This window comes from Sinocyclocheilus rhinocerous, unplaced genomic scaffold (assembly GCF_001515625.1).
Source record: "Sinocyclocheilus rhinocerous isolate Xijiao unplaced genomic scaffold, SAMN03320098_v1.1 scaffold889, whole genome shotgun sequence".
NCBI lineage: Eukaryota > Metazoa > Chordata > Actinopteri > Cypriniformes > Cyprinidae > Sinocyclocheilus > Sinocyclocheilus rhinocerous.
The window spans coordinates 385,291-406,472 of NW_015638024.1; the positions used below are offsets into that span (position 1 = coordinate 385,291).

Here is a 21,182-nt window from a genome sequence, read left to right on the forward strand (position 1 = left end):
TAATTTATGTGTGTACTATATTTAGTTATTATAATATTGCACTTCGCTAAACAACATATTATTATATAGTTTTTTTTATTGAACATTGAGCAAACAATTAAATATTCTAATATGCACAATACCAACAATACCATTTTTGATAGGAGACATTTAGTTAGCTTAACATTTTACTGTAAATAGTCATTTTTTTACTTTTTAGTTGAAAATTTAGAAAACCACTTAATATTGTAATAAACATAAAAATAAAGTCGTTGTGCATACACACACACACACACACAAGTGTCTATTTTTTGTGTATACTGTATTTTTATTATTAATTATTTTAAATTGCATAGCAGCATGTTACCATAAAATAGTCCCTTTTTAATTTGGTTTCTAATGATATTCTAATGAGCCTAAAATAAAGCAGGTTTTGTAACAGTCACTTTCTTTGCTGCTATCTTTGCAACATGCTATCATAAAATAGTCCATTTTAATTTGATATTTTGCTTTTTTTATTTAACTTTTTCAGTTTTGAATTATAATTTATAAACATCATTTTCTTATTTATAATCTGCCATTTGGAATTGATTTTAAGGGAGCAAGCTGCAACACATTCTAGGGTTATCCATGAGTTGTACTACATGGAGTGATGCCTTAGAATCTGGGCAAAAAAAGTATCTTAGAAGACTCCTTTAAATGAGGCCTATGTACAGTAGGCAAGTTTTGGAACAGAGCCCTAGTGTGTGGGGTTGAAAATTTAGGCCAGTTGAAGCCCAACAGCACGTAAAACTTAAATAACGCCAATTTTCTGATGGCACGCTCTTTATTTTCCTTCCGATCCTTCCTCTCTTTTTTTTTTATGTGGATTTTCACTCTTTCAGGCTATGATTCTTGCATATATATCCTTGAGCATATACACGATGAGGAAACAATAGCTTTCTTCATGCTTTCATTTTGACAGTCCCCTCACCCACTGCAAACTCCAAGAGGCGCTCTACATGAAAACACAGAATAATCAGAGAAGATATGCAGTAGTGAGGGGAAGTTGGAAGATTTAAAAAAGGAGCATCCTTGTGCCCTGTGTCTCCGTCCCTCTTCTACGCCATCGAGTGATGCTAGTGTATAAGCCACACTGCTTGATCACAGGGCCTTGAAATCCCCTCAGCCCAGAAGCTTTGTTTTATTAAACGTGCCTCATGTATCACTCTGTCGTCACAACGATAATGAGAGGTTTGTGGTGAGCTCGCCTGGGTTTTTAAGCACTTCGCAAGTTGCAAGCATCAAGGCCGTGTCCTCTGTCTCCAATGCCACAAGAACGTAAACATTTATGCCTCGACATGCTCCCAAGTGTTCCCCCCTCCAACCAGAATCCATTAGCCCACATTCCTCTCAGCTGCTTTCTACACCACAGTTGCTTAAGCAAGCTTTCACAGACAGTTTCGTGTCTGGACAACAAATTAGCTGCCGCAAAGAGACAGTAGGGGGTTTGGAAGCAGAACGACACAAAATATTAAGGTTCATGAGGATTGATGGGATATAACAAGCTTGTGTTTTGCTGTCAAAATTGCCGGCGGTGAGAAAGAGATACTTGTATCAGCTTGTCGCATTGTTTAGTGTGAATGTGACTGGTGGCATTCTAGTTCCTATAGCGTGACTTGGTCAGAAATTGAATAGACATGGAACATCCTGACCTGAGATATGCTGTGTGCCTCAAATCCTGTGAGCATCACGTTCCTGTTGTGGTTTTGTTCTTTTAATGGCGAAAATCAAAGCCATTATAGCTTTCATTTCCGTGTAAAATGTGTCTTCAGGGGAAGAAAAAAGGTCCATGCACTTTTACTCTCTAGACACCTGGGACCTTCACAGATCAACAGTGTTGTTATTTTTTTCTTATTATTATATATTGTTCTTTTCTCTCTTTCTCTCTCTTTTTCATTTATTTACTTTTTCGTGAAGAAAGGAAGAACATAAATTATGTGTGCAGCAGAAAATGGAAAGCGCACCACGTGTCTCCTCAGAGACTTTAATATAAAGCATGCCTCAGAAAACCCAATATATTATATGTTCGTACAAATATGCTATACACACATGAGTAAAATTACATAAATAGGAGAAATGTGTTGGCAGAAAGCGAGGGAAGTAGAAATAGAATACAGTGTTTTATTGTCAAAGATAGAAAGTAATCAAAAAGAATTCAAGGTGAAATGCACATGTCACATGAAAACAATTAATCAAAGGAGAAGCTCTTCTCGTGAAGGACGTCAACACGGCACTTCTTGGGCTGTGACTAAGGACTCATTATGCATTTCTGACAGCAACATGGCTGAAGCTCTATCCGCAGGCTATGGCATTTCCTTCTTTTTTTCCGTAGTACAGGAATAGGACATTAAGTCAAGCCCTGCAGGGAAATTACAGTGTGAGGCTACAAACCCATATCACAGAATGCAAATACACATCACGTCTCAAACGTGAAGGGACAACAGATTTGACTGGCACACTGAATGGTGCACCTGGAATAATCTCGACAGCGATAGCCTGACAGTGCTAATTAACAGCGCCTGGTTAAACGTCCGAGTTTCATTGGTTAACATGTTAGACTGCTCAATTTGTACTCATGTAAACTGCCACAAATAATTAATATTCTGTTAAACCTGTCAAGCTCATGTGCTCTGAGAAGTCAGCACACTCAAGTCCAATATTGTTAATTAGCATCTTGCCACCGGAGAACAATTATTTTAATCAAGGCAAAGTCTATAATAGAGGTAGATTGGGAGGCCCGATTGTGCTGTAGGTGCTGTGTTAGTTGTCAGAGCACACATTGACTCAGTCCTACCTACTACTGCAAAACAGCCATTTTATTAGCAGCTAAAGTGTCCAACCGAGTGCTCAGTATTGTTGGGTGCCATTTACGGAATTTACCTGGTATGTGGCAGGAAGCTGTGATGTTTTAACAACTGCGGGGTTACGCATTCAATTTTAACAGTGTCGAAAATATCTCTATTTTGGTAGGCAGCTGCATTACCTGCCGAGAGAAAGACCTGATAAACATGGCCCCTCAAAAAGATTTGACTTTGTACTAGTGAAAATTCTAGCACAACAAACTCAGTATAGAAAGTCAGGAAGGGTTAATGTAATATTTAGAATGAAGATTAAGAGGTCAAAGGTCACTAACTATGCTTTGAACGAATCTAGATGGATAGATTCTGCTAACATGTAGAAAGTAAACGGTTCATTTAGTTCATTTAGTGTTGTTTTGTTGTTTGCTGGGTCCGTGATGTTGTTTATGCCAGTTTGTATTTTATCGTACACAGGGCCGTCTTTAGGTGGGTGCAACTGGTACGGTTGCACCGGGCCCCGCTCTTAAGGGGGCCCCGCGGCAAACTGACCGAGGGGTACACACACACATATATACACACACACACACACATATATATATATATATATATATATGTATGTGTGTGTGTGTGTGTTGTGTGCGTTATAACATAATAATGGATGTACATTATCCATATTTATTAGGAGGTACATAGAGGTACATGGTTGTGCTTCATTTAATGTAACCAGTCAGTTACAGTATGTTTCAAGTGGTTATAACAAGAATGGACATGTATTAAAATATTGAATCTTTACAGCATACAGAGTAAAAGCAGTCTAAAAGACCCACTGTAGTATAGAATGTTGCTAACATTATTCTAAATACAGTATTGACAAAAAAAAGAGGAAACCACTAATGGTTCTTGGCTGAATAACTGTAATAAGCTCTTTAGAATCGAACATGAACACAAAGTTAGGCCTAGAGAAATAAAGGGAAATTTTGCAGCTAATTTTAATTACAAACCTGCCTCTCTGCATTGAATCAGCGGGCTATTAATCAATTATATCTAAAAAATCATGAAGTAAAGTAAGACTACTCGATAATTTAATTGAGAAATACTTGAACGCTGCATGCCTTTGTTTTAATTTCATTTTTAATTATAAAATATTTAACCTTTTAACTTAATGAATGTTTATTAGAATACATGATTAATTTCTGAATCAAGAGTAAATTTGACTGGTAAAGTTAGCAGCTATTAGAGTGTCACATTTGAAAACTGAAGTTGTGGTCATGACATGACACCGTATGCCCTCTTTGCAAAGAGAAATCTTATGGAAGCCATTCACGATGAAAGCTTTTTCACACGCTCTTTGAGTATGGGTGACGTTTTTGGTTTATCTTTGAAAACTTCCCTCTTACACTCCATTTTAGAAGTTCCCTTTGAAGCCTCCGTTCAGCTGCCATGATGCATTACGATCCAGCTAGTGCAAGACAAAGTCAAACTGCAAACCTAAATGATCTGTAAGTAATGGGCCACCGTCTGTTCCATCTGTGAAGTTTGTTAAGTAAGCAAATGAAAAGTAATATCACAACACGCTTGGTATTAAGAGAAATATAAAATAAGCCTCATTGTTCAGTATGTGAGATAGATGAATATTTGAATGCTTCATCACAGGATAAACTTTTTTATTTATTTATTTTTTAATCTTTGTGCAGGAAACAGGAGAAATGATTACTTCAAATCGGTATGTTAATCCTTGGTAACCTGCCTGACACCTCGTCATCAGAAAATAAAGGCCAAATCCCTCCTCTGGATTACTGATAAGCCTGTCTCTGAACGATGCCTCTGTCATCTCAGTAATAGGTGGAACCTAAATCTGCAATGTTACACAGGAAGTTCATGGTGGAGCTGGAAATTGTCGTTTCTTAAACATGGCATTGCAGGAAAGTTTTAAAATGTCAGAGAGATGTTGCAAACAAAAGATGTTTGTTCATGTATGTAAACATTGCAGTGTAGTTGAAACAAGATATATATGTACGAATAAACTAGAATAGGCGCACTAGATAGAGAAACATTAGGCTTTTTGTCTTAAGGTCAGCATGAAATGCGATGTATATTTTACTTATTTCAGAGTGAAATAGGATTTAGTGAAGAAAGCATTGTTAGGCTGAACTTGATTGGATCAGGAAAAGTGGGTGTTACATGTTAGAATGGAGTCCGGTGAATAGAAAAGTATAAAGGATTGGAGATATCAGAGAAACAGGAAAGTCTTTTCAGAGGCAAAGTCTTTTATGCTTATACCATGCTTGTATCAAGACTGCATTTATTTAATCAAAAAGACAGTCAAAACAATAATATTGTGAAAAATGATTAGAATGAAAAATGACAACATTTCTTTTCTTCAGATTAACATGCATAATTGTTTACAGTTGTTTTAATGTTGTGATATATATCAAATGCTGTATAAGTTAAATAAGTATATGAAAGAACATCTAAACTTCATTCGTTCTAGTAGTATAAACAGTTCTATAAAGATAAACATTGCTGTTGCTATATTATATACAGTAATATGCACAGTATTTACAGCTGAGACTGACATTTTTAAAGTTAATATTATCATGCTTACACTAGCTTTGCATGATTCATGCCGCGCCACCACCAGGTCCAGATGGTGAGAGTCTCTGTCCAGAGGCGCAGGTGTAGTGCAAAGAGACAGTCTCTTCTGGAATGCTCCAAACATATGCAGACACACAGGATCTGCTGTGGCCCATAATGTCTTCTGGACCATCTGTCTGCCGGCGCTCGTGCCCACCCCTGCCTGTTCGCATCTACAGAAGGATAAAATGAAATATTCAAATGACAGATCAACTGAATAATTATTGTCCTGATGCCATGGAGTGGAGCGTAGCGGTGCCACAGTTTGTATGCTTTCCCAAACTCTGCAAAAATATATTTTATAATTATAATAATTGCACCGATTGCAATTTTCTGGGCTGATTCCGATTTCTTTTCTTTTTTTTTTTGTAAGTGTGACCTTCCAATACCAATTTTTGCCTATTTCAGTTTTCTGTCTAAGAGCTATAATTGACAGCATATAGCCTACAAACAAAAATCTACTTTTTTCAATGCAAAATTGTATTTTCATACAAAAAAAAATTATTAAACATTACAATTTCCCTCAAACTGCACTAAGTTACGGGATGTTCTCACACTTAAACAACTCTCAAAATAAAGTGTTCTGTGACTGGAAAGAGGTAGAAACAACAATTAACTGAAAATGAGTTGCTGGCTATATAAAAAACAACATGTCATTTTCCACTATTATTATAAATGAGCAATTTTTTCACTAATCCTATAAAATGTATGTGTCATCTTTCACGTCAAATTCTTACATTTTATTAATTAATTCAGTTAGAATAATAAGACACTAGAGTTGTTATCATTCAAATGCAGAGGAAACAGAAGCTGTATCTGAAGTGGCATTAGATGCATTTACACAGACTGTTTAAAGCCTGTGTAAAGCAATATTAAACATGTGTTCTGAGTTTGTCACACCACAGAAAAATGTGTTATTAACCACCCAGCCAAATTTGAATGATTAAAAAAATGTCAAGTATATAAAATATCAAAATCTTGAAAAAATATGCAGTATTCTCTGTTCTCAAATGCTGGGGGGCGTGTCCACTGTCAGCCCTGAAACCACGCCCACTCGCGGGAAAGCTGCCATCTCTCTCAAATACTGCTACAACCTGAATGGATGTTCCCTCTAGCAGCTTAATTTAAATAAGGAGACCGAGCTGTTTTGTAAATTATTGCAACCAGGTAGTACGCATTTACGTGACAAAGGCATTTCTAGAAAATTTCCCATTCGTGTAAAAGCAAAATATCTTTTAAAAAACATACAAAGTTAGTACAAAAGTACTAAACCAATGTTTCAGAATTAATTCTAGGAGTTCTAAAATTTACCTGACCAAAATTTTGATGCTACATGAAAATAAAAAGTACAATAATAATTATCACCACAGGATTACATAGGAACCGTAAAAATTTTAAGTGAAGCAAATTTTTGTTACATTGTGAAAATCCCTTATTTCCTTCTTTGGTGGAAAGTGTGCATGCATATACAAGACAGTAAAGTTCAATTATGATTTTTTTTTCTTCTGGAAATCTGGATTTCATATCCTCAAATAACCCATGCTTAGCTCTCTCTGGCCCAAGGGATTAAGGGTGAGCTCTCCCAGAGGTCTCTGTGTCCTCTTTTTGCAGCACATTTTCACCTTGTCCTTCAGTCAAAGCTTTGTTTTCCTACTGCAGACTGCAGAGTGGCGCTTACATAACTTGTGTTTTGTCTATTCATTGTCTAAAACTTATATAACTTTTTTTTTTTAATGTGTAGGTGAATATGGGTGGGGGAATACGATGAGTGTGTTTGTTTTTTGGTGCGCATAGTTGAATTTTCCTAGAGATGCACTGTTCTAGTGTTGTCAAGCCCTGTGGCACTTCAGATGATGGGAAATGAGTGAAAGTCTCTGTAAGGAGTCCCTAATTACTGTTAACATGGGGCCAGGGAATGCTTCCTGCCATCCCTGTTTTGAGGGAAATTGGACCTCGTGCATGATGTCCTTCTGGCAGAGCAAGACATCCTCTTTTAGCCTTACCCTTGGTCTTCATTGTCCTTAAGCAGTAGGTTAATGTATGCCCCAGACAATATTTCCCCAGCATTATAAACAGCATGGACATCCTCTCTATCAAATTTACCCTTCCTGTTTGTTTTTCTCAGACAAAAAGTCTCACATGACTTTATCTTGGGCCGGTTTTGTGTAGTAGCAACTAAAAATAACATTATATGTTGCTCCCACAAAAAAGACACAATTCATATTGTAATTAAATATCTATTTAAATATACATTTTTCATTTTTTTATCCTTTTTTAACTGTACTGTGTGTCATTTTTAAATGTCTGTCTTATATTCCTATATTCTTTAAATTATACACTTACAATCAAAATGATTCAACCCCCGATATATTGTAGTTTTCAAGCATTTCTGAAGCTCCAGAGTTTTTTTTTTTTTTTATTGCATTTATAACAGTTTAATAGCATATTAAAAGTGATAATGTCAATATATAATGTAATGTTTTTTAGGTATATGTGGTATATGTGAGGTATATATATTTTTTATATATACAAAAAAGGTTTTACAGCTGTCATAATTATTCAACCCCTAATCGACAATGCTGTTTTTAAGTCACTTATTTGTATGGTATGGTACAAAATGTGTTAAAACACAATTAAGTCTTTGGAAACACTAGAACGAAACTGAATTAGCTTAAGCTCAAAAGTGTTCTCACAAAAGCTATAGAGAAGTTGTCTTATTGCATACGAAAGTTTACAAGAAAGCTGTCTCCTAAAAAGTTCCTAGAGACACAGCTGGCTGCCTTACTCAGAAATGTGTTTTACCAGAAAACCTATGAGAGCGTTGAAGAAAAATGCACACACACACACACACACACATATATATGTATATATATATATATATATATATATATATATTCTTGAAATTTATATTACACAAAAAGACATATTGCACATATCGGGTAAAATTGCTTTATATATATCTGTATATCTTTTTAAAATGGTATAATTTTTTAATTTTGAATAACTTTTGAATTTATAATTTATGATTAAGTGTTTTATATAATAATAATAATAATACATTTCATTACATTGCATTCACAATATCACATATATACATTTCATTACATACACAATAGCACACCTAGTGGCATCTTTAAACAAGCAAAAAGTAGCAAAAAAACAAAAACTTTCTGAGGCATTATTGTCATTACTTTTCACCAGCTCCCAGAGTCATTTTAAGTGGCTGAAATCTGTCTTTCTTTCAAATAAGTGCCACTTGGGTTGATATTTTGTCAACTAAATGCATTGACATTCATACATTTTTAAGTATGGCTTAAGTGTCCAAATAGTTTTTGATGCCACTATCTGGCCTTTGGTTTGACCTTGTGAAACCAGAGCAGATCAGATGTTCTCGGCTGCCCTGATTTTTGAGCTGGAACATGTCTGGCAGCATGAGTTTTAATCCCAGAGTTCCAATCTGCCAGAGAATGCCTCATCCAATCACTGCTCTGTCCTCCCTGGTGGTCTTGGAATGGAAATGAGTGACAGCATGCCTAGAGCATGTGACACTCACATCAGGGCAGAGGAATATTTATCACCCCAATGGCCATCTTGTTTTTGTTTTTTTTCATACATATTGTTTCCTCATTATAGTTTTGGGTTTTACCTTATCAGGCAGATATCAAGCTATAAGTTGACCCGTTTGACAGGTATTAACAGTGTTGGGGAGTAACTAGTTACATGTAACGGAATTATGTAATTTAATTACAAAATAAAAGTAATTGTAATCAGTTACAGTTTTGCCTGGTTCACATGTTTGAAAATGATTAAAAGTTGAAAGCATTAGAAATTTAGAAAAGAAATCAAAAAGTACATCAAATGTAATCAGTTACATTACTTTAATAAAGTAATTGAAAAGTTACACTACTTATTACATTTTAAGTAGGGTAACTTGTAATCTGTAACCTATTACATTTCCAAAGTAACCTTCCCAACACTGGGTATTAACAAGGAGGGCGCCCTGAATAGATATAAAAATATATGAAACTGTGTGTACTTTTGACTGCTTATGTGCCTCATTACTGTAGTTTTATTTGTTATGACACAGAAAACGCACCGAGCCTGTCAGAAACATTCTTATGCAAGACATGCACATGACAGCGCTGCACCTTGAAGACACGATTTATATAATGGCATCGATCAGGTGGGATGGTTGTGTGTCTGTGTTTAACTGGATAACCCGTCCCATGGCATCTGCGAAAGCCCTGCAGAGAGGCAGATCCCTTTCAGTGTCATAGCCGGGAGGGAGGAGACATCTGACATGTGCAGCGTGAAATTCATTCAGCACGCCTCTCACTGTACTCAGCACAGCAGGGACCTCGGCTCACCACGGGTTCCCAGGTGAGCAGGTAGAGCAGTTTAAGCTCACATCTGCGTCCTGTGGAGACATAGCGGAAATATCATAGGTACCTACTGGAGAAACACCGAAGGCTGTGATTTAGTTCCAGTTATTACGGCGCAGCGTTGAATTAGATTTTTTGTGTTGTTTAGAATGAAGATCCCCTGGTGTTGAGGAAACGGCCACACTTCCAAAGGTCCCGTTTCGTGTTCTTTTCAGAGCGGCCATTGTTCCCATTGGGGGAGCACAATATTAAACCAATTGTCATGCAGATGAGCTGTTCTATAACACTATGCGCTGATCACGTCTTTTTTGTTAGCATTTCAACAATGCGTCAGCTCATACTAAGAACTGCAATAAATCATATTAAAATGATATTTAATCATATTAAAATTAAAACGAGTTCCACAGTTATCCAGTCTGCAAAGTATAACATGAGCCTACAAAGATCCTCTAGTAAAACATCATGCTTTAATGAGTCAGCCTCTGTAGATTTACATTTACATGAGACTTAATTTAAGATGTTAATTTACTGCAATTAATAATAAATGACCTCCTTGCTTACTGTTTTTCAGCTATACATGTTGCAGTATACCAATAACTAAAAAGAACACAGAATATATATATATATTTCCACCACATTCCGCATGATGACGTTTTATTTCACATCATGTTGAGCTATTTCGCCTGTCAATTAAAGTTAAATTAAATCAATTAAAGTATTCGATTTCTGCAGCGACTCATTTGGCACACATCATTCTCTTTCTATGAAACTTGTAAACCGCATTCACCGGTTCAAACTCTGTAGCGACAACAACTCTATAGTAGTTTGCCCGAGCATTGCAATTATTTAGCATTTACTAGAATTCAATCAAATGGCTTTGCCAACTCATTTTTGCGTGTCGTGTGCGCGGCATATTATTTCTTCTGCGTGGTCGTGACGTAAGAAGTGCGTGGCCGCACATGCGCGCAGCTTAGAAGGAACATTGTTTATAATAATAATATGATGCATGGGTATCCACATAATATACACTATCATTTAGATCATCAAAATACAAATTCGTAGATACCAAAAATGGTATAGGTGAGGTTACATTAACTAGTGGTTCTGTCATAAAGTACGCATTAAACAGAATACAAAAACAGTAATAATACACACAATGTTCTGGGGATATGCATGTTCATTCATAGAAAGGTTTGTCTATGAATTAATGAAAGAGACCATTTTCTATGGGTTGTATGTGTCTGTTTCAAAGTGAATTAAGTGAGGGTAAAACTCTTTCTGAATTCCATGGGCTATAAAAGCCATGTTATCTGGCTAAGGTGCCCTGGCTGCCATGGTAACCAGTGGCCTGGGTGTTGTTCACAAACATCCCGGCACCCAGTCCAGTTGTTGGGTGAGGGTTATGTTGGGTTATTTGTTAATTATAACACATAATAATATGTCTGATTTGTCCAGCCGTTACAGTATATTTACAGTACAGTATTTTTTTTAATCAGTTTTTTTAATCAGTTTTATCAGTGTATGTGTTCCCTGGGAACCACATCCATGACATTTGGCTTGTTAGCACCATGTTCCACCAGTTGGGCTGTAAAGCTCCTTCAGTTTACACAACTCTTGCTAGCGGTAGCACTACATAGTCTGGTCACCATTCACTAGATGAAAGCAAGTTGATGGCAAATAAAAGTTGTTTACAAAAGCTTTATTACCCAGGCTGAGAGAGCATGTTTTGCTGGGGTTTGTATGCTTTGCACACGAGGCTAGATTGACTGCTGGATGCACGATATTTGAAGAACATACAAAGGAAGACACAGGAGTGTGGCTGCAAATATTGTATAGGGACTGTGCACCCCATGTGGCTGTTTGTTTAGAGTGCTAAACCGCATTCTATATCCGTAGTGACTTGCCTTAAATCTTTAGAAGACACAAGTTGAGCGCAAGATTATTGATATGTACTTTGAGTCGACAAATAGCTGTCTGCATTGTCATCAACATACGTATGCCGTGTGTGCTATGTGGGTTATTATTTTGCTGTTAAATCACTAATATTAGGCCTCTCAACCTTTCTCAGGTTATGAAATAATGGCTTAGAATAGTGGTGGTCGTAGAGCGAGACAAAACTCCTGTTAAGTGATGGGCGGAGGAGGAGGGAACCGAAAAAAAATAACGAAGCCGAAGAGTTTTTGACCGCATATCTGAAAGGATGACAGCAGTGGGTGTATCTTAAAATACCAAATAGTTTAGAAAAAAAAAATCTATTTTCTATACATATGCACTATTGTTTTAAAGTTTGAGGTCAGTAAGATTTTTGTATTCTTTTTGTTTTTGTTTTTTTTAAGAAATCTCTTATGCACACTAAGACAGCATTTATTGGATAAAAAAACAGCATAATATGTTTTTTTATATATATGCATAATTATTGTTATATTTATTTTTTAATTATTTATTCCAGTGATGGGAAACCTGAATTTTCAGCAGTCATTACTCCAGTCTTCGGTGACACATGATCTTTCAGAAATCATTCTAATATGCTGATTTGGTGCTCAAGAAACATTATTATTATCAATATTGAAAACATGTGCCATAATATTTGTTTTTTATTTCAGGATTTGATAAATAGAACATTCAAAAGCTCACAAGTTGAAATCTTTTGTAACATTATAATGGTTTTACTGGCATTTTTGATCAATTTAATATATCCTTGCTGCATATAAATATAAATTAAAACTGTATTTATTTGTTTGTTTCATTGTATCTTTGAGTTTGTCTCCTTTCAGCTGAACATATTGGATAAGCCAAAGTAAATCGGTGTTCAAACAGTATGTTGAAATGCATGTGAGGTCTGCTACAACCGGAAACCTCATTTTCAGTGAGACTGTGGTAGTGATCGAAGGTCACGATCGTATTAAACCATTGAGTGTCTAAGTCAGTGTGTATGTGTATATGTGTCCTCGGGCTACAGAAGGGGATTCAGGAGTGCTCTATAAATAACCACAGCTCAGTTAGGACCGAGGGATGGGGTGCCACTCTGTTGAAGTAAGCTGAGTGAAGGTAGTGAGAAGGCCAGGGCCTCCATGTGGAACCGCAGCAGACGGTGTGCATTGTTTACACTCTGTAGGGATCCTCAGCCTTACCCGCTTGTACCCTTGTAGCTTGCACCCTTCTCCAACCCCTCTTGATCCTGTTTGCCTGCTTGGCTGCACCCCTCTGTAAGGTGGCACTGATCAAAGTTGACTGATTAAGGCTCAGACATGTTTGCCAAATAATTAATCTGAATAGATTTCTGCTGTCTGAGGCTGGTTAGAGTGTAAAAGTTAGTTTAGGGCCCTATGAATTCCGTGATGCAGAATATCACCATTTCATTTGATAAAACTTCTATTGTTATAGCATACTCACATATGCTTAAAGGTCTTCACGACAACCTGTCAATATAAAAGTTTGGTTTAGCTTGAAGAAACTGTGACAGAAATATACCATTGTACAGTAGAATGAAAATAATGATAACAATAATACATTATTAAAAAAATTTAAACAGTAAACCTGCAGCACTTGTTTGTTAAAAATAAAATTGTTAAATGTTCATTTGATTACATTTGAAATGATGACTTAAATTGTTAATGTTTTATGCCTTTATTTGATTACCACCATTTTTGATAATAAATTTTGATTAAATTATAAAAGCAGACAATTTCTGAAAACATTTTATAGGGCCCTATTATTGTAAAAATGTAAAACCATTAAAATGGAATCCAGCCATATATATATATATAAAAATAGCAAATTGTTGTTAAATTGTGTAAGTTTTTTTTATTTTTTTTTATTAATTAGACATGCATTTTTGTTTACTAAAATGTAATTTAACCATTAAAATGGAATCAAGAAAAATTTAAATGGAAGAAAAGGAATCCAGGAAAATTTAATTGGAAAAAACAGAATTCGAATGAATAAATAAATAAATATTGGAAAGAAAGAAAGAAAGAGAAAGAAAGAAAGAAAATTTGTGAAAAAATAAAATAAATATCATAGGGCCCTATGAGCGTATATGCAGACCTGGGTAGATTACTTACAAATTGTTGTCCATTACTGATTCCAAATTACATGACAAAAATTGTAGTTAGTAACATAATCCATTGCATTACACATTTTTGGTAATATAATCAAACTACTTTTAGATTACTTTTGACCTAACTCATGTATTACATTGATTTAAATAGGATAGTCTTGTACCATATTGATATAAAAATACAAAGAATAAGAAAATATCTTCCATTCATTGTTATTAGCACACATGAAGTGCATTAAACCATACATTATGTCAGTGTTTCCCAAACTGGGGTTTGTGAAGGAACTGCAGGGAGTTTGTGAGTTTAATAAAAAGCTAATAATTAGTTAAGTCATAAAAATGTAAAATTACAATAAATCATTTTAAAATAACATCAAAACATCAAAATAAACATCAAAATAAAACACTTACTAAAAAAATGAAATATTTTATTTGTTTACCTGCATGTCATGTGACCATCAGTCACAAAACTGTGAACATGCAAATGTGTTACTTAATTATTAAAATATTTATTTTAAAATCTCAGGGGGTACATTAAGTAAATATATTAGGTGAAAGAGGTTCCAGGTACCCTACTGTTAGAGTTTGTTGTGGGTACATAGACAGACTTTGAAGGCGGAGATTGTTCTCGCCCACCCAGATTCTCTTCCTCCTCTCCAGATGGTATACTGCCACTGTTGTACTTCCGTGTCTTGGCGGTAATGTGTGGAACAGATTCAATAAACTACCCCGAGCTGGATGTACATTTCCACCATGTGGCCTTTTTCCTCAATAAAAGCACATTTATCTGGTTTCCTGTTGTCTGCCTGTTTCGTTCCAAAGTCTCATAGCAGAGGTAGTTGTCAAGACAACAGGGCGGACAGTCATCCATGATGGATGTCCTTTCGCATGGGAGTTCAGGTCCATTTTGATTAAGAATTGAATTTATTAGGCCCACATGTATGAGCACACCATGGAGACAAGCCAGCTAAATGTCTCTCGTTAACTTCATCACCACAGCCATATGCATGGTTGTCTTCAACACTGATTTTTAGATTCTCTGAGATAGCTGTATTAGGAAAATGCATTTTTAATATTTTGAAAAATCCTGATTTTCTTTTTGATTTTATTTCATATAAGGTTCTGAAATAAAGAACTTTATTTTATAGCTTTTTTGATAGTATAGTGTGGATACACCTGCATCAAACATTTGGAAATCTTTTGGAAAAAATGTGGAGTAATTAAAAAAAAAATATTTCAATTTGCATAATTGTATTTTTATAATTGCTATGCATAATTTTTAGGGTTAACTTAAAATAAACTTCCTTAGTTAACATGAACTAACAATTAAAAATTATTCTAAAGCATTAATTAATCATAGTTAATGTTAATTTCAGCATGTATTAATTCCTTTAATCCAAAGTTGTATCTGTTCATATTATTTAATGAACCTGAGCTGACATGAACTAACAATGAACATGTGTATTTTTATTAACTAACATGAGCAAAGATTCATAAATACTGTAACAAATGCATTGCTCATTGTTAGTTAATGCATTAACTAAGGTTAACTAAGGAAGGTTATTGTAAAGTGTTACCATATATTGCATAGAATTTATTTAAAAAATATTTTGAAGTTATGACTGAACAGAGAAAGACCACAGGAAACTTTGATCCGAAAGGGTCTTGAGATGTTCTATCAAACATCATGATTATAACATTGTTTATTAAATTTTTCCATTTATTTGATTCCGTTGAACAGTGGCACCTTTTGTTTCTCATTACTGTCCTCTTCTCTTGTCATGATGACAAAGTGGGTGGCAGTGTCTATTTTTTTGAAAGGCACATTTCACGTTTCTATTTATCAGAGAGAATGTCAAAACCTTTACTCTGCCTCTCCTGCTCATCATGTGTTCGCTGTTTTTAGCATACGCTTGCTGCTTATCAAATATTTTCATACGTGCTTGAATAAACACAAGCACCCTCTCATTCCATAATGCATGTAAACAGAGCAAACCCTTCAGCTTGTGTCTCTCCACAATTACAGATATTTTATTTTTTTTCAGAGTCTCCATTAAGGGTAAAAATTTATTTCAGGTATAAAAAATGCTCATATAGTATGTTCAATTTTCTCATTTTCTTTTTTCTTCTGTGCTTCTCTAATGCAGTTCATTGATTTATGAAACAAGATACAGGTGATTTCACATTATGGTTGTACATTAAAGGGCAGAATGCAGTTTTTCATAAATCTTTTAAACGGTTGCTGGATTACATTCAGAGAAATACAGGTAGACCCATCTCAGGCTGTCCATAGCAATGCTTGACTCAAGAGCTGAATCCACCAAAGGAATCTGTATTCAGTTACTGATAGCACCTTTGTTTTGTAAGACGTGTCAGACAGAAACGATGTTGCTTTTCACCTTTTAAAACATTTTTAAAGCATTATTGGAGTCAACTACAAAAGCAACTAGGATCAACCTGAGGGGAAAATGCAACTATCAAACACAGGTTTGCTTTTAGTGTCCGACCTTTCAATGTCACCACTTCTCTGTAAACCTGTAGCAGAATGTAGTGGGATCCGCAGCAGTGGCGATTCACATCCTTGCATGCTTACAAGACAGCCAGATGGTCAGAGTGATTGTTGTGCTCAAAGTGCAATGCTGAAGCATTCCATGGATGGTTTTTAAGTGGTGTCACTTAAAAATGCCTTGGGTTGTCAAAATCAGCATTTTGCATTTTTCTCAGACACACTTGTTTGCTGAGAAAAAAATCATAGTCATCACATTTCTGACTATGGTGGATACATTTTTGGAAGGTTATATATATAGTTATATAAATGTATGTGTGTGTATATATATATATATATATATATATATATTAGTGGTGTCAAAATTAGCGCGTTAACGCAGGCGATTAATTTTTTCAGTTTAACGCGTTAAAAATATTTAACGCAAGTAACGCAGGGGCGGAGCTAGGGTTGGCTGTATCTATCACTTTTTCTCTTGACAAGAAGTGCATTTATTCAGTCGCAGAACAATAACGTGATATTTAGGCCCTGGAATGTGAATTGTACCAGGAGAACCCCACCAAAAAAATTTGTATTTTACCCCCCGAACGCGATTTTTACTGGGGGACCCCCTCGAAAGCAATTGGGCTATTTTCAGGCTAGTTTTGAGTAGTAATTGGGCGGGTGCCATTAAACAAATATTTAAAAATATACTGTTTTTATGTTGTTTGTACATTAATTTTGAAGATTGAATGTGAAATTATTGCAATATAAAAGTATATTTAAAAACTTTAATGTTAGGTGGGATTAATCGCGATTAATTTCAGAAAAATGTGCGATTAATTAGTTTTTTTTTTTTTATCAATTGACAGCACTAATATATATATATATATATATGTATATGTGTGTGTGTGTGTATATATATATATATACACACACACACACATATATACAGTATATATACAAGTATCTTGTATAATTTCATGATTCATGACTTCATGACAAAAAATGCTGATAATATATTTTAAATACATTTAATTAAACATACTTTAAATTGTATATTAGCAAATCAAAACAAAGCCAAAAAAGTTAATTTATATTTGCATTTCTATATGGGTTTTGAATATATTGTCATATACATACATAGAGAGAGAGAGAATTGAATAAAATATTGCCTGATATATTTTGGCCCTTTTAATACCAAGATTACTTGTAAATATTTTGAAATATATTTCTATAGTTTGAATACATTGTCATCATTTCATTTTGTTCCTCTTTCTTTCTTTCAAAATCAAAATACATTTCAGTAAGAAGTATAAAATTTTTACACATTTTCTTTTACATCAACTTGTATAAACATGTACCCTGTATTTGCTTCACGAAAAATTACGTTTCAACTCTGAGGTAAAGAAGCGGAAACAGACTTCCAAATGTAACCATAAAGAGATGGTAGAGCTAGAAAATATTCTTAACCCACAGAGTTTCATATATAAAAGGACTCTTGCTCCAGGTGTATTAAAATATATCAAATCATGTTGGAATTGCTCTGGAATAGCTCGCTGTTATTGTGAGTTTTCAGATATGCATTATGTAAACATTATCCTATACGCTTGTTTATCCACTATATTCATTTTGCCCATAATTCCTTTCTAAAGAGAATTTGAGCAATTATGAATCATTGTGTGTTGTAGTGGCTGTAGGCATTTAGTGTGAATCTCAAGAGGAATAGAGGTTATTGTGGCCATCCTACACTCATTTGTGAGGGCAGCGTGAATTGTTTGTTCAAATCAAACCAATTTAACATTGTCCTCGTGGCACTGTTGTTCCCCACACAGGGGAAAACCAATCCCAAATCCACCTAAAACTGATTTACAGCGCCGGGGGACCAGATTAAGAGGCCGTAGATAGCATCTCAAGTGTTCGCCGAAAGAAAGACACCTGTCCCGCCAACAATTCCAATGCTTCAAAAGCAGGCATTAACACGTCTATTAAAATCTGTCACCCCTCTTTCTCCTTCTTCTTTCTGTGCACTGAAGAGAAATCGCAGTCATTCAAATGCTAAGCGCCTTTCTCTCCCCGGTGGATATGAGCGCAAAAAGAGCCACGCTCCATCATTTGCCAGGAACGTCAGGGAGGGGAAAAAGACGCAAAATGAGCCAATGCTGCTGCAAATATCCCTCACCTCTGCAATATCTCTTCACATTCCATTACCTTTCCTGTGCCGCAGACCAACAAAATGCAGCAAAAACGTCAGTCATCATTAGATCGCTGCCTTATAGTGCACTAAATTCCTAATGCCACATGTGTAAGTGTCTCGCTGATTTCATCATGCTCGGCAGGTTTCTGAGAGCTCATTTAAATTCATCTCTTCACAAGCTCTTAAATAATATACCAATAATAACTCTAAATGGATCAATGGGATCATTTTAAAGTGTGAGCACTAACTTTGCCTGTGGGCATCGAGCTCTTCTACTGTCTCATCTCATTATTTATGTATAGGGGTCTATGGAATATCCACTTCATTATAAGACACATCTTTTTATTAAAGTTTTATTCTTATTTCTCAACAGGTTACTGACGGAGGCACTATTAAGCAGAAGATTTTTACGTACGATGCTATGTTCAATACCAATTACTCCCATATGGAGGATTACCGGAGACGGGAAGACCTGGTATATCAATCAACAGTCCGGTAAGAGTCATTAGCTGTTATTTGATTTGGCACAAAATAGAATATTTATGTGATCTGATCACTGGAAGTGCTAACTTTTATTCATATGACATTGGACTCTGATGATTATATGGACAGTATGACTTTTAGGCTGACATGCAACATTTGTGTTAATTTCCTGTTGGTTTTCTACATTACTATAAAGAGAAATGCCTTGGGTTCGTTCTACATTAACTCTCTTATGGGTGCATCAGAAGGGCATCTTTGTTGATGTGTTTCACTGTTTTTTCAGAGTCTTGCGTCATGAGCGCTGCATTTTTAAAACACTTTGTCATGTTAAAATTAAATCAATGTTCAGTTCTGCACATTAACAATTGACCAATCAGACCAGTGTGGAGTGGGATTAGAATCTCAAGTGTATTCTGTTTAATTCTGTTGTGCTTCATCTAGTGGTTCTCTGGTTCCTGCGTATACTGGCCCCTCGAAGGCCTAAAAAAGTTAGACTCTTTAAGTAAAATATGACCTGATTAAGAAACTTTGCCTCGCTCCAATACTTTCTGGTATTTTCACCCACTGAGCCCCAAGCCAAGCTTTTCTTTTGGGCCCTCAGTTGCAATTCTCCTGCTCCCCATTCAGGAAGCATCATCTTTAGCCTTCCCTTTCCGAACATCTGCTTTAGTGTTTCACCGCTGAGTAACAGACGTGTTTCCCAAGCCATCCCTAATACCTGAGGCTCAGCTGCAGGCAGAAAAGCAAGCCCCAGAAATACTTTCTCATATCTGTTCTGCTCCTCACCAAAACATACATGTTTTTTGTCAAACCAAAAGCTGGTACAAACTATTAGATGAAGAGCAGAGAAAGAAAGGTTTTGATTACTAGTTCAACCTGCTGCAAGACTAGCTGCACTCTCTACATCGAAGATATGTGCACATGTGTACATCAAGTCAAGCAGAGTTTTTCAAGTAACAGGCTACAATACCTCCTTGCTTTGCCTGGAAAGTGGTACAGTGTATGCTGTGTACACAGAAACAAACACTCCTACCCAGCAGGAAGTAAATTGATTGTTACACTATAAGCAGCAGTAGGGATCACCTGTATTGACCTCGCAGTCTCACATAGTGCTCGGGAAGGAAGATGGCAACTGCAGAGACCATCAAACTCCATGTGCAGTCGCGTAAGTATAAACGCATAGTTTCACACTGGAAAAAAAAATCTTAAACAGTGATTTGTTTTCAAGTAAAATATCTAGTAAAATATATATATAGTCCAGATGCACTTACTGCATGCAACTACATAGGCAAAGTTTTCACAGTGTAATGTGAAAATCCAGGTCAACTCAATGGCCAAGCTGGGCAGACAGTAAGATAGGCTAACAGATGATAGATAGATGGATGGATGGATGGATGGATGGATGGACGGACGGATGGACGGACGGACGGATGGATAGATAGATAGATAGATAGAATAGTCATTTAAAAAACAAATTTTTGCAGCACAGACACTTTCATGACACACAACCATGCTATTTTCTGGTGATTTTCCAGTCCCATCGCAGTCTTACATGACAGTTTGAATTCCCTGAAAACTCAACACCACACAAGGTGTCAAATGAGACATTATTAAAGCATAAATTGAAATTCGGTGTCTCTTCTAAACTTTCCCCTCAAAGCCCCCCTTAAGGAGACTACGTTGTTGAAGGTGTTAAAAATGTATTCTGTTCCATTTTAATATTTAATGTCATAATGTTAGTTTTTTTCTTATTCTTCACTAACTTCTCCTTGTCACAAAGCTGCCAGTGTATTAAGAGGGAAATTTTGAGCTTTTGAGGAAATTTTTGTCCACAGGACCCTCCCCTTCCTCTCCGACCTAGCCCTCTTCTCTCATGACCATGGACACCTCAATTCTCTACTTGTTCCTATGAGACCCAACTGCTCTTAGCAGAACATTCAGCTTTATACTCCAAAACAAAAGCACTTACGCCCACCAGGCCCTCCAGGGCCCTTCAGGAGAAGCCCGTTCTTCAATAAACGCCCCTGATTATCACGCACATCTATCAGATTTTTTTTCATGACTCTTCACCGAAACGCGACAACAGTGTTAAAAGAGAGAGATGAAATATGCTGTGTGTCAT

General features: G+C 35.9%; 1 protein-coding gene across 2 annotated transcripts in view; it reads left to right on the plus strand.

The window, feature by feature from the left end:
• The window catches only part of LOC107749415 (immunoglobulin superfamily member 21-like), a 244,427-nt gene that overhangs the window by 141,794 nt on the left and 81,451 nt on the right, over window positions 1-21,182 (plus strand). For both annotated transcript variants that reach the window (XM_016564558.1, XM_016564559.1), the window contains exon 3: window positions 18,951-19,072. In XM_016564558.1, the coding sequence (XP_016420044.1) occupies window positions 18,951-19,072 (122 nt within the window). The remainder of the gene's footprint in view (window positions 1-18,950; window positions 19,073-21,182) is intronic.